Source organism: Crotalus tigris, unplaced genomic scaffold (assembly GCF_016545835.1).
Source record: "Crotalus tigris isolate CLP2741 ecotype Arizona unplaced genomic scaffold, ASM1654583v1 scf7180000017672.2133156, whole genome shotgun sequence".
NCBI classification, from domain to species: Eukaryota; Metazoa; Chordata; class Lepidosauria; order Squamata; family Viperidae; genus Crotalus; species Crotalus tigris.
In genome coordinates, this window is record NW_024096557.1 from 1,569,057 (window position 1) to 1,581,758 (window position 12,702).

The 12,702-nt window shown below is 33.8% G+C and overlaps 1 protein-coding gene across 7 annotated transcripts in view; it reads right to left on the reverse strand.

The window, feature by feature from the left end:
- The window catches only part of SAMSN1 (SAM domain, SH3 domain and nuclear localization signals 1), a 125,282-nt gene that overhangs the window by 17,635 nt on the left and 94,945 nt on the right, over positions 1–12,702 (reverse strand). For all 7 annotated transcript variants that reach the window (XM_039337239.1, XM_039337237.1, XM_039337241.1 and 4 more), the window contains 2 exons: positions 2,926–2,997; positions 1,235–1,387 (listed from right to left, as the gene is read on the reverse strand). In XM_039337239.1, the coding sequence (XP_039193173.1) occupies positions 1,235–1,387; positions 2,926–2,997 (225 nt within the window). The remainder of the gene's footprint in view (positions 1–1,234; positions 1,388–2,925; positions 2,998–12,702) is intronic.

Consider the following 12,702-nt stretch of genomic DNA (forward strand, 5'->3'; position numbering starts at 1 on the left):
AGAATATATAGATCGACATAAATTTCCTCTGAATATGTTCTATATGCATTTTTATTGTTCTCAGTAAATTTACTAGATTCATACAGTATAGATGTAACCAGTAAGATGACTGCTTTTACGAATATTTCCATGAAAGGAATTGTTTGAATCAAGAGGTGTGTAAGAAGGAATAATATCCATAACTCATATACATCATATTATTCTTTATGCAGCTTCTTCCTCCCACATTCCAATGCAATTTTACCTCCACAACATAAAAAAGTGCCTGTGAGATTGTAGAGAAGGAAGGAGAGAGGCAAGAAAAGTCTTAAGCATCTTTTTCTCCTTCTCCATCTATTAGAATTATATCACTAGTTTTGGGCTGCATGCCTTTCCAACATGATGTCCTTACACAGAACCTCCTGAGTATTCATTAAAACTGTGATTATGAGTTTTATCTGATTTCCGAAAAAAAGTTACTTATATTTGAAAATTTGGAGTCTGAAATTGGTCATTTTGGATAATCTGGATAGGAAGGAGTTATGTTTCTCTTATCTTTGGAGAAAGGTATGCCCTGGGAGGAACTTATGGTTTGTTCAAAAATCAAATTTTGACTACATCCTCAAGTATGGGAGAACCAAACATGGAAAGACAGAATTTTTTTTGTTGTTGCATGGTTGTAGTGTGAGAGTATCTAAGAAATGTAAGTAGAGGAACATCCCTCGAGGACCTAATATTTAGTCAATGGGTTATCCACAGAAGGATTTTTTTTTGCTATAACACAATTACTTTGCTTTTTAAAATTTGGCTCAATGGAAGGTATTTATCAAAAAGTTAATCTAAGCTGATGACATATCCAGTACTTAGCAGCAAAGAACTTAAAATTCCAGCACCTTATACTAAATTCATTTCATGTACCTTATACTTAGATATGGAAAACTGCAAGTATGCAAACAAGCTACAACAAAATAATGGTCTGGCTTGACTAAACTAAAGTGTGTTATCTGTCCTCTTCTTGCTTTGTCTTTTTAGGGTATTTTTGTTTCAATCTTTTTGAGTAGATGATGTAGTGGAATTGTAAATATACGTGAATTGTATAATTAAAGCGATAGTTGCTGTAGTTGGCCAAATATTCATTTTATAGAAAGGTAAAATTATGAATTATATATAATTTGCCAAGAACCTGCATAAAAAAGCAACAAAAAATTGGAACCTGAGCCTCAGTGCAAAACAGTAAATTAAAAAAAAAGTTTACCATTTCCTCTGAAAGCACCCTAATGTACTTTTTACCCATCTTTTTCTTCATAGTCATGGAAATGGCTCTCATCTTTTTTCCAATGCTTCCGCCATTATTGGGTTTGTTTTGTCTCAATTCTGTGCCATCACATGTGGCACATACTTCATCTAGCTATTGAAAAAGAGGGCAAGAAAGAAAAGCTTTTAATAATTGTATACACAAGCACACACATACATGCTATATATACACATATATACATATTGTGTACACACACACACACACACACACATTAAATACTGGAATCCCAGGTGTAGACATTTTAAAATCAGTAAAATTAATGAACTCAGGGATATAAAATAGCCTTCTTTATTACTGAGCTTTCGTCAACTAGCTGTTGACATCACCAGAGCGTGTTGTGAGCATGCCATATGTACATTCTATACCTTGACCATTATAACAGTCATACAAGTGTATGTACAGATTGTCCTAATCTTCAGCCCTTACTCTAATGATGTCAACAGCTAATTGATGAAAGCTCAGTAATAAAGGCTATTTTATATACGGAGTTCATTAATTTTATTGATTTTAATATATATAGATATATATATTATTGAATTGAAGCAGTTCACTCATATGTGTCATAAGGATTCACATGACTATTTACTATTTTTGAGTGCAAATTGTAAGCTTTATTCAGGCAATATATTTGCCTAAGGCTATAGTAAACCATACTTCCCCTTTCTAAATTATGCTGTGACACAGCTAACTATCCATAAATAATTGCAGCTGTCTGCAGTCGGAATTGTATCTACACACAGGTTTCCACATGAACCAGAATCCTGTAATCCAGGGGTGTCAAACTGCTGGCATACAGGCCGGTTTCATCGTCTGAAGCCGCGCCCACCCCATTGCCAGCAATGCAAAAAGAGTCGCGATATGTCGTGATAAGTCACGTGCTGTAATCTCAAGCTTTCAATTTTATTTAGTGATGTCATAATAAGAATCATATGCTGGATTCTACATGGCAACATATCACCTGAAATTGAGCCCCACTTCTATCATAGCAAGAGTTTCATCAGTAAGAATCCACAAATGCAGTCACACTTTTTCTACTAAAAACATTTTTTTTGCTTCAGTGAGAGAAAAATGTAAAAGAGATTGCCAAATAAATAAATAAATTCATAATGCCAGAGTAACCCCAGAACCTGCAAGAGAAATATAATGCAAGGCATTTGGTACAAGAGATTTGTTACCACAATAATCCCTCTTCATTTCTTTAAGGGGCTTTGAACTTATTTTAGTAACAGAAGATCTTGACTTCTCTCATTGGAAGAGGAATAAAATTTGGCAGAATAGCAAAATGAACCAACATTTGTTGGTTTTGTTAAGATTCTTAGGTGATGTATGATCATAGCTTTTCAAGATCCTCAAAACACCAACCACTACTATAATTAACAACGCCACAGGCACTTTGATGTTAAACTCTAGTTTAACAATTTGTATTTTGATTATGGAAAAAGGTGGAATGGGGAGGGGCAATTTTTTTCTACAACAAAAGACTGGGAGAAAAATATTTTTTCTTTTTTTAGAAGTCATACATTTTACTCAAATGGAGCTGAGTTGATTGTTTTACAAAATATGACTTCCATAATATGTTGAAAAGTCAAAGGGATGTGATATAAATGAACTAGACTGCACAATATACAAACCTCAGATGAATCATTTGGTTTTGATGTTGAGTGATGTCTGCGATGGTCAAATTTCCCAAAGCTGCTTGACCTCTATAAAAAGGAAATCAATGCTTATAGATACTGGATGCTGTTGTTATCTTTAAAACTGACTCACTATAATCTGGAAAAATTATTTGTCATATATTCAAGGATTACTAGCAAAAAAAATCTTAGATAAAACAATCAGACTTTTGCAGGAACAGAAATTGCAAGTACTCTAATTTTGGATGCAAATTGCTGAGCAGGTAATTTCAATTACATTCACCAAATGAAGTAGCATACAGTATTGTGAGGCTATATTAATTAGGTAAGTAATAACAACCGTATTGTTGTGCACCATACAGATTCAATGAAATTTATACAAATTTCATAACAAAGCATATGTTCACCTTATTGCCAAGCAGTGTCATAATTTTAGGAAATAAAAATAATTAAAATAGTGATTTTAAAGTAAAAAATATAGATTCATTGCCTATATAATGAAAATCACGGCATACTTTAATCTATTCACCAATCATTTCTTTGTCATCTTTCATATCTTTCATGTTGATGCTGAAAGTGTTTTATGCCAGGGGCTTAGAGAGATTCTTGGCATTTCAGTCTCTATGTAACAGAAGTAGTGATCTGAAGAATGGTAGTTGTACAATTGATGCTTACTGTGCATTTTACAAAGTAGCATCCTTGCAGAAATTTCAGTTTAGAAGATGTTTCAGTCTACTCATATAACAAACATTTACTATCTTTGTTAAGTCCAATTTCTTTCATATTCTTTAAAACTAAAAAATGTTGGCAGAATAATTGGTAAGCAGTATAAAATTATAATGTCAACATTATATAGCTCACAATCATATATAGACCCTGCTTCCTAGTTTCAGCTTTAGTGTGAGTTTTTATTTTAGTTTATAGACCACTTAATCTCCAATTTTCAGAAGCCTAAAAATAATTTTGCAAATGGGGATCTTTGTACATCTAACTGAAGTAGGGGAATGTTTCTTTAGAACAAACTTACTTTAAATCTGCCAAACTTACTTTAAATTATTATTTATGGTAAGTACAAACAACAAACATAGCCAATACACATAAGTTGTCTAGAGAGTATTATTTTAATTCAAGTATTACAAAAGCAAATTGCCTAAAGTTACTTAATTCTTTCATGATGAGTTAATATCAATTAAGATACAGATTTCTCTTAAATTGCTTGGACTTCACCTTTGCAATTGCAGTCCCAGACATCAAGAACACTGGATGTAATCAGTGGTGGGATTCAAAAATGTGAACAACCGGTTCTTTGTGTAGGTGCTGTTTCCAGAAATCAATTCTGGGCCTGGGCAACAAAAAAATTAGCTACCAGCTCTGCCAAAGTGGTGTGAACCGGCTGAATCCTACCACTGAATGTAGTTACAAATTATGTGCCTGACATGCAGTATAAAATGTTAAAGTCTATGTCCATGTAGACAAGTGGTTCTTAACCTTTTTAATGCCGCGACCCCCAATCGGTCGTAAGTCGAGGACTACTCAACCAGTCGTAAGTCGAGGACTACTCAACTGGTGCAGCACCGTTTGCAGAATGGGACTTTCAAAAGCCAATAGAATAAAAGGGAATAGCACAGCTAAGGAAAAGGGAGAAAAATGGCGGACTGCATTGTTTGGCGACCCCCGTGAAATGGTCGTTCAACCCCAAATGGGGTCCCGATCCACAGGTTGAGAACCATTGATGTAGACAAAGCTGCATATTAAGCCTGAGACTACAGTTTGAAATACATTCATGTAAAATTAAATTCAGTTAGATTTCCTGTCAAGGATATATGTTTAGTATTCAGGATTTTTTTTTCTTAATTGCACTTAATTGACTGGTTTACTGAAAGCCAAGCTAACCATGAATCTGATGAGGTAGCAACCATCAGTTCCTAGGCTGGAGAGAAATTTACAGAAATATGCCTCAGTGGTTCAGCTCAAGGCCACCAAGTTAACAGCCATATGTCTGTTAACTCAGAAAGTTAGAAGGAAAATGCATAGAATGTAAAGTTTGGAGCATATACTATTAGAATGCTTTACCTTCTTCGCTTTGCAGAAAGCAAACCATTTCTCCCTCTATGGTTTTAGTCTTGCCTGAAGTAGAATTTAACTTAGCCATGTTGTTGTATATGAGAGTCTTTGGCCAAGTAATCCAGTTGCTAAGTAAGGGATTAAGTGTCTGGAGAACTGCAATTCACTGCCATGTCCTGATATGAAGGGTGACCCTATGATATTAAGAGCATGCAAATACTTAATAAGGAATCTTAAATGAAAGGCATGATTGTGATTGGTGTTGTGAATCCTTTTCCCCCAGACTGTGGCCTCAATGAACATTTCTAATACTGCAATCTCTTTGGAAATGCTGTTTCTATTTTCATAAATTAAACTTATGCTTTCCTTCCCTGTGCACCCAGGCCTCCCTTCTAATGAATTCCTCATTACTGCTACTGAAAGAAGGGAAAAAGAAGATATATTTTTGTACATATTTAATACCATATCCTTAACAGTAAAAATAATAAAGGCAAGATATGCGTGTATGTATAAATAAATAAATAATATTCCAGCAAAGCACTGATTGACTAAACTTTATTTCTTTATGCATTTGAAAAAAATGAGTGCAAATGAAACTCTTGGAGTAATCAGTTAACACTTTACTTGTTTAAGGATTTCTATATTGGCCTAGTGACCAGCATCTTGACATCTAATAAAGAACAGCTCAGTAGAGCGCTACAGACACAGGCCCCAGAAATACAGATTTATCCAGCCAGTTTGATACAGTTTGCTGAATTTGTCATTCCTGCTGACCATGCTCCATGATATGGGAAAACAGAAGGTAAGAAAGGTTTGAAATCAGCAATCACCTGCCATCCTAATTAACTAGACAAGAAGCAAGTTCATGTCATGTTACTGCACTTTCTGTATGGTCAGGATGCCTGCCATGAACTGTTTTTTTTTTTTTTTTTTTTTGTAATGGCAGTGTAATAGTGGTACATTAAGGAGCAAATGGGAAATAAAGTTTATTGTTGCTGTTCTCATACTCAGCTGGAGCTTGGGGAAATCAGTTATCCCTTCAGAGTCTCATGCTTTCAAAACAGAAGCCTTGGGCCATTTTGAAATGTAATTTAGCTTAGTGTTGCACTGCACTTATTAAACATTAATAAGGATTGCAGGATGGTTTTTACCATTGTAGATAATGGGTTTGTAGCACAGGAGAGCATTAAGCAGGCTTACTTCAGCATTCTGACCCCTAAATTTTTTGCTCCCCATTAAATAATCAATTCAGCTGTTGTTTTTTTAAAATGCATTTTAATCCACTATTTTAGTTAAAAAAAATCATGGAAGAATTGGGGCCTCATAAAGTATGCATCTGTATAGATGTGCCTATGAAACATGAATTTTGTTTGCTTCTGCATTGCACGTGACCCACAATATTAGCTTCAGCAAATTTCAACTTCAGGAAGCTAACATAGCAACATGCAAACTTTCTTTGTTTCCAGTACTGGCTCCGTTTTTAAAGCAAGTGCAGTCTCTTGGAAACAAGAATGGCCCGTTGCTTTTGACACTGGCATTCAGAATCCCATAAGATGAAGTGATTCCTTTTGGCAGAATGGCTACATTAAGCAAATTAGCCTCTGGAAACACAAATTGCTACAAAAGGGACAGGGCTTGTTTGCACTCATTAAAAGCAAAACTCAGAAAGCCCAAATGTTCTCTCCAAGCTCTCAGATCTTTTTGATTGAAAGGTGCACTGGAAAATGCAAGGGTTAGTCATTTGTTTTAGTTGCATTTTTCCCCTTTGAAGCTGTGATTCAAGGCACAGAGATCACTTTTTCCTACTGGTCAACTGATCAGACTGGAAGCTGGCTTCCTACTACTATTAATAGCAGGAAATCAAGCAATCTATTTCTATTCCCAGCTAATTTATTACATGGATGTCTGGGATGAGGCTACTCACTGGCTTCAGGGGTGAATATCTGGGAAGGATGTGTGAAAGGAAAAGAATTAAGTGTGTGTTTCTGTGCATATGAGTAAGAGGTGTACTTTTGTGTGAATAAATACACGGACATTTGCTATCTCAACTTCTAACCTAAAAAGCATGCATACCTGTATCAGCTATTACATGTGAGAGCACTAATAAATTAGAGCAGCTATGCAATTTGTAGTATGGATTATTATTAATAATTAATTAGAGCCAATTTGAGACCTTCTCACCTCTTGATAACGCTGAGTGGCTTACATATAGAAGAGAAACAATACATATAGAAAGAGAACATGGCAAACCAGAAAAAAACCCCTCAATGTTAAAGTAAAAAAAATAAAAAATAAACTAAAATAGGCTCCACACCATCCTATATCCCAAAGCTTGCGAAAACAAGTTTTTTGTAGCTGATGAAAAAATAGTGGGAGACACCATTCCAGAGAGCAGGCACTACAACAGAGTTGGCATGCATCTTAGTTCTCATAAGAAAATATTATTTGATGGGTGGGACTCAGAGTGCATCTATAGGTAGAAACAATTGGATTGGAAGGATTGGATTGATTATAAAAACTGCATGTAACTCACTAACCAGTGAGTTGAAAAAGTCCTACAATCACATTTTCATCTGACATAAAACACATTAACCACCTCAATCTAGAGTTCAGACTGAACTTACATCAAAACAGCATATAATATACATGGACAATATTGCTGCTTAGCTTGCTGCAGTTCTTTATTTTGGATCAATATACTTTATCTTATCATGAAGGTCTCTAAAAACATCAATATGATTGTCAGTCATATATATATTATATGCACACAGACACACACACACACAAAACCTTTTTAGCTTTTCATTTTCTTCAAATCTTATAAGGATAAAATTTCTATTGAATGAAAATTTATACTGAATGTATAAATAAAATGAACTGGTGATTTTGTGCTGATGTTTATTTTATTATTCAATGCCTATATAAACATCCTATTTTAGAAGAATACTGAGTTTCCAGATCTCTTTCCAGTATTATATTATAATTCTTTATTTTATTCCTATGTTGCATATCCCAGGAGTTATCAACTTCCAACACTGGGCAAAATTAACGGCGCTGCTTACAGTGAGACTCAGGACAGCTTTAAAACTTACCTAGTTATGTTATTCTAATTCTATATGTATCCCAATAATATTTTGTGAAAGATATAGTCTTAATAAGTTTAGTCTGGCTTTTGTATCGGTGCTACTGAAATTGGTAAGGAATGAATAAATAATTAATAGATTGCACTTTTGGTAAATACAGTATTTATTTTAGAAAGGATTGGCTGCTGAGTGAGCCATGATCTTATTATGCTTTAAAGCAAAAAGCAAAGATAGTTTGTGTTCAAGTGTTTTATATGTATCAATTGTAAATTAACAACACAAACAAATATATATGACCATCAGGTAATCCACACTTACTAATTGCAACTGGGACCAGCAACTCTTGCTAAGTGAAACAGTTTTGAAAAGTGAAACATCACATGACTATATCCAACACACAACATCGCTAAATGTGCCTTGCAACTTCCTGCAGGCTTACTCATTGACTTTGCTTCTCAGAAATCAGTTGTGAATATTATGATCATGTGACTGTGGGACACTGCAACCATCATAAATATCTGCTGGTTACCAAGCCTCCTAATCCCAATCATGTCGCCATAATAGCCACAAATTCGAAGACTGCTAATGTTTCCTTTTTCAGTGCCATCATAACATCAAACAATTTCTGAACAAGCAGTTAGTAAGCAAGGATTACTTGTAGTCATTTTTATCAACATAAGTGTTCCTTTGCAACTAAGATAATATCCTCAGACTTCAGTCCTTCCACATTTATTTATTTAGGCTTCAATCGTATGGCCTGGATTCATTTTTTTATTGCAAAATACCCAACTGTCCTTTTGTGTATTTACAACACCAAACAGTGCTGAATGTATATATTTGACTAAAGACCTGGCATCAGAATAAGAAGTCAAAATACTTCTTAGAATCATCTTCCACATGACAATATAGTATCTAAGAATACAGAATACTAAATGGCAAAACATGGATACAAGATATACCTTGTATCTGATTATCATATTTCAGCCTTTCAAAAGAGCTATCTTATAAATACTTTCTTTTCCAACAGGAGGTGGGAGAAGGGGGGAAAGACAAAATAAACATTTTTCTCCAAAAGACAGGCCTATATTATTATTTTGTGAAATATTTAGGAATTGCAATGGATGTTTTGACTGATGATTATACAGGCACATGCTTTATTGCATGTCCTCTGCAGGACAATAAGATAAGATTGAGTTTATTATTGCACAAGAGATGGAAACATTTTCATTTTGCTTTAAGCTTTTTCTTTCTAAAGTGAGTTCTGAGCAAAATTTGCAAGTTTTCAACAAAGTAAATTTGAATGAAAAACATCTACATGCATCTTTGTTGTTGTTCTGTGAAAACTACAAACATAATTTTGCTTTCTATTTCCTTTCCTTTCCAATTTATGTTGCTTTTATTATATTTCATACTACTGTCTGGTTTGGTGCCAGCAGTGCCTCAGATAGAAAGTCCATACAGAGAATGGTAAGGACAGCCAAGAAGATCATAGGAAGCTCACTCCCTGGTATTAGGATGCTGCTTATAAGTGCTGTGTGCTTAGAGCTCAAAGCATTGTTAGAGACCCCACACACCCACTTTACGGTCTGTTTCTGTTGCTGCCCTCTGGGAGGAGGTTTCGAAGTATTTCTAGCAGGACTACCTGATTCTGTAATAGCTTTGTTCCCTATGCCATCCGTCTGGTAAACTCTCAAGATTCGTTTTTCTCGCCATGCACATATATACATAACCCAAACTAGAACTGTTGTTTCTCTGTGTCATATCATATATGTGGGTATATGCATAATTCTGTATTTATTTATTTATTTATTTATTTTTGCAATATTTATGTAGTGTATATCGGAGGTGGTGACCCTTTGAGAGCTGAATGCAATGAAATTTCATTTTAAGGTATGCCAATTAGTGTACATTCAAAGTGACAATAAAGTTTCTATTCTATTCTATTCTATTCTATTCTATTCTATTCTATTCTATTCTATTCTATTCTATTCTATTCTATTTCAAGAATAAGTCTATTTCCAGCTAATTCAGGATAGTATAGTGTATAGATAATAATATATTTAAAGCTACTCTCTCCATTCTGCCTGAGTTATAGCATGGTATGTATAGATTCTACTTTCAATCGTTTTATAAAAAAGACTACCACAAGGAATGGAGAACTGAAACTATAAATGGCATATCTAAGGAATGTCATGTTTTGATAATGAGAGCCATACAATGATCTGGCAGGAAAAATATTATCAGATATTATGCATATCTAAAGTTTATGTAGCCCAATTTATTAAAAGACTATAGATAAAGAAACGTTGTTAACAGAAGAAACTGATAATCTAATTTAAATCCATTGTATGGTCTCCATTAAAATGATGGAACTTCTTGCATGTCAATATGGTATTAGTGTGAATCATAATGCCGGTTAATTTTATGTTCATGAAATGTAAAGAAATAAGTTCTAGAAGATACTGTTTACATTAGATAAAGATCCAACCTGCCCCTTCAATAACTTTCTTCACATTTTTAACACCTTGAAATAAGAAAAGTTCAACTCTTACTTTTGTTTTACTGCATCCATGCAACAATGCCCTTGACTGTAAGTGATGGCCAACAATTCACTAATTCTTAGGAAGATTTTTTTAAGATATGTGGATAAGGGAGGGGAATTTTACTACTTTTAAATGAATGTTTGATGCATCATTTTGGTTTACCTGATTAATGTGCACAGTAAACTCAGCCGCAAGCATTGTAATGTTTCTGCAAGCTTCCCTAAAGCAAAGCTTAGCCATTAATTCAGTGGCACATGTCAGCTCAGCAGAACAAGGTCACTCTTCTCCTTCAAGGGGAACCTTTTTAGAAATAATAAAACTGACAGAAAGATCTCTTTTGCATGCTTTATATCACCTGAGGTTGAGTGGTGCCATGAATATAGCAGGGCTTATAACAGCTGCAGCCCACAGCCCCCAAACTGGTGGAATCTAGACATTCTGTTATCCTTAAAGTCATTATGGTTTTATGTGAAGATGTGATATACATAATCTTCAATAAATAAAGAATGAGTAAAGGAATAAAGACATTTTTAATTAGTATATTTGGAAGATAAGCTAATGAGTAAATCATGTTGTTGCAAGTAGAGTAGGAGACTACTAGGAACAAAGGGGAGGAAGGAACTTTGTGGGTGAATAATTCCACAGAGTATAAGCTAAGTGCACTGTTAAATGCAAATTGAGATTTGTTTTTCAAATACTGGATCAATCATGATCTTAATTCCTTCGTATAGGAAATCATTCCAAGATTGATAAAAGTATTTTATCTCTTTTTGTTACTTCATTGATCAAGGTGTTGCAAAGACACATTGTACTGAGATTTATAAGATCTGCAGACAATTGCTTATTGATTGTGTATGCTGTTGTCCATAACTTTCTAGGTAGGGTGATCTTGGTTCCATAGTCTTACCTGTAAAATTGGAATGCAGTTTAGAAGTGAAATGTAAAAACATCTTTGAAAAAGCCACATGATATATGGTATAACCTACAATATGAATATCCCAATATATAGAGGAAGCAACCTCAGGTATATAGTATGTAACTAGTGGTAATATTTCCTTTTTAAAACTTACTTTTTTTTTCTAAAGTGATTTAATGGTCTAAAAACACAGATTTCTCAATTTAGCTAAGACTTTATCCTAGCTTTTCTGAGCTAAGCACAATCATTCTGTTTTATTAATGTTTTATTTTCACAGTCTTGTTCTTATATACTTCTACTCTAATATATTACATTATAAATAATGACATTTAAAACCCAACTGACTTAATTTTTTAGTTCCAAAGGCCTATTTAGTTTTATTGGGAAACCAGGACATCTGATTTTTCCTTGGTTAATTGTTTTATTGGATTATAAAATACAAATAATACATTATAGAATATAGGTAATAACTGGATGCAGTGGTATTTATACAATAGAAATGATTAATACTCAGATAATTTATATAAATTAAACTTCAAATTTGAGGAAAAAGTTTAGATGAATGTTAAATATAATTTTTAAACTAATGAACAATCTTGTAATGAAGTAATGAAAGTAATGAAAACCATTTTTGCTTAAACTGGTAAACTTCTGTTGTGGATTTTACAATAATTACATATTTCCAAAATTTAAGTTCCCATTCTGATATCATTGGTAATATATCTCTTTTCCAATGTTGGGCAAAGTTTAATCTTGCAGACATAAGTATGTATCTCCTTAAACTGCAATGTGCCTCTACTTATTTGAAAATCTACTGAGTATGTTCCATTGTCCACAGTCTTCGCTATTTTCTGCTGATATATACTTTTAACCCAAGCTCTTAACTCTTCTCCACGATTCATTTTATTAGTAGATCTGCTAGTTGTCAAAGACTTTTCTGTATTTAAAAAAATTAGAGCAGCATTCTACCTTTTTTTGTTGATGTGTTCCGTTATATTGATTATAAACTACTATTATCCTTAATGCTCCCTTCAGAATATAGCCTATTTTATTGATATGAATTATTTCTGTTATAAATAAATATAACTAACAGTTAATTATTAGTGAATTTAATAAGCAATATAGAAAAATGTTAAGCACACCCACAACTGTTCAAGGAATGGCAAAG